Source organism: Silene latifolia, chromosome X (genome assembly GCF_048544455.1).
Source record: "Silene latifolia isolate original U9 population chromosome X, ASM4854445v1, whole genome shotgun sequence".
NCBI lineage: Eukaryota > Viridiplantae > Streptophyta > Magnoliopsida > Caryophyllales > Caryophyllaceae > Silene > Silene latifolia.
Genome location: NC_133537.1, coordinates 282,811,238 through 282,813,445, shown reverse-complemented (window position 1 = coordinate 282,813,445; position 2,208 = coordinate 282,811,238). Strand labels below are relative to the sequence as shown.

Sequence of the window (2,208 nt, the reverse complement as noted above, 5' to 3'; positions counted from 1 at the left end):
AGTATACTTGTTTCTGCTCCTTTTCTTGCTCTCTGACCAAGACAGCACTTACTGCCACTTCTGTGACGGCCAGGTATAGGAATAGTGGTTCTCCTGGCTTTGGTTTCGACGAAGAGCAACGGGGTCTGCCGAGGTAATGCTTGACTCTCGAAGGCTTGCTCGTGTTCGTGAGGTCCATTCAACTTCCGGGTTTTCCTTAGTACGTCGTAAAACAGCCTGCATTTATCTGAAGATCTTGAAATGAACCTGTTCAGGGCTGCTACCTTTCCAGCTAGTCTTTGAACATCCTTAGGCTTCTCAGGTGACTCCAGCTGCAAGACGGCTTTGATCTGCTCGATGCTGGCCTCTATTCCTCTTTGGGTTACTATATAGCCTAAGAATTTGCCAGAAGATACTCCTAAGGTGGACTTAGATGGGTTTAGCTTCATTTTGTATTCTCTGAGGGTGCTGAACGTTTCTGCCAGATGCCACATATGATCTTTGGCCTTTTCTGATTTCACCACCATGTCATCAATATACACCTCCATTGTTCTTCCTATCTGTTCTTTGAACATTCGGTTAACCAGCCTTTGATATGTGGAGCCTCCGTTCTTTAGGCCGAATGGCATGACGTTGTAGCAATATATTCCTCTTTCAGACATAAATGCCGTCTTCTCTTGATCTACAGGATCCATTTTGATCTGATTGTATCCACTCCATGCGTCCAGGAATGTTAACATCTCATGTCCAGCTGTCGCATCTACCATTGCATCAATATGAGGCAGCGGGAAGGGATCTTTAGGGCATGCTTTGTTGAGATCGGTGAAGTCCACACATACTCTCCACTTCCCATTCTTCTTAGGCACCACCACTACGTTAGACAGCCATTCTGGATATTTTACTTCTCTCATTTTCTTTGCTGCCAGCAGGCTATCTACTTCCTGGTTGATCACCTTATTTATCTCTGCTGCAAACTTTCTTCTTCTCTGCTGGATGGGTTTACACTTTGGGTCCACACTAAGCTTATGTGTTATGATGGAGGGATCTATTCCTATCATGTCATCGTGTGACCATGCAAAACAATCCATGTTATCCTGTAAGAACTTGACTAATTGCTGTCTTAGACTTCCTGTGCATCCTGCTCCAATGAGCACAGTTCTTTCTGGGTCCAGCTTGTCCAGGTTGATTTGATCCAGCTCTTCTGCTGGGGGTTCAATGTATTCGTCCTAGATATGCTGCTTCTGTAATTGCTATGCGGGGGGGCTGGCAGTGCACTTGAGTGCCTTCTTATAGCAGCCTCTAGCTTCCTCCTGATCTCCTCTTATTGTTTCTACTCCCCATAGTGTGGGGAATTTTATGCACTGGTGGTATGTTGAGGGGACTGCTTTTATCTGGTGCAACCATGGTCTTCCCAAGATGACGTTGTAGGTGGAGGGGCCATCTATAACCAGGTACCTGACTTGCTCGTTGACTCCTCCCACATAGGTTGGGATGACTATCTCGCCTAGTGAGCTGGCTGTTTCTCCACTGAAGCCTACTAGTGGAATAGTCTTCTTCTGCAAATCCTTCTCGCTGAATCTCATATTTTCTATAGTTTTCAGCATGATTAGGTTGACCGAGCTTCATGTATCTACCAAGACCTTTCTAACTGTGCAATTGGCGATCGATAAGGTGATAATAAGTGCGTCATGATGTTCTCGCTCGTCGTATGTATCTCCTTTATCAAAGCTGACCGCTGGCAGGTCACTGTGAGAAATTCTGCAAGAATTGGCTGGCCTGTCTCCTTTGATCTCGGTGGCACGTCTTTTAGCTGAGTATGTCACCGCTTAAGTCTGAGCCGCCTGTTATCACGTTTATGATTTTGGTGCATGTGGGTGGGTCTGCCGGCTTATTATTATTATTATTATTATTTTTTTTTATTTTTTATTTTTTTTTTTTGCAAGAAGTTATAGTCCATATTATTCATCCTCAAGGGGAAAGAACAAGATAGACAAGCATTCTAGGCAAAGAATATCCCCTAAAGGCTAGACTAATCCTAAAATAAGATCAATCGTTGAATAGCCTGATCATACACTGCTCTAGTGACTCTATGAGAAATTCTAGCACTAACATTGAAACGAATAAGATGAAGAATTTGAGCTTCAGTATGCTCCACCCCTTGAAAAATACGAGCATTACGTTCATGCCAAATCTGATAGCATGTAGCTGTAATGCTGCTCCTGATCCAAC

General features: G+C 44.0%; 1 protein-coding gene across 1 annotated transcript in view; it reads right to left on the bottom strand.

Annotated features, from left to right (window-relative positions):
* Positions 1 to 2,014: 2,014 nt before the first annotated feature.
* The window catches only part of LOC141620213 (uncharacterized), a 33,358-nt gene continuing 33,164 nt past the window's right edge, over positions 2,015 to 2,208 (bottom strand). Inside the window, exon 3 of the mRNA XM_074437142.1 lies at positions 2,015 to 2,208. This exon is cut by the window's right edge and continues 865 nt beyond it. Within this exon, the coding sequence (XP_074293243.1) occupies positions 2,015 to 2,208 (194 nt within the window).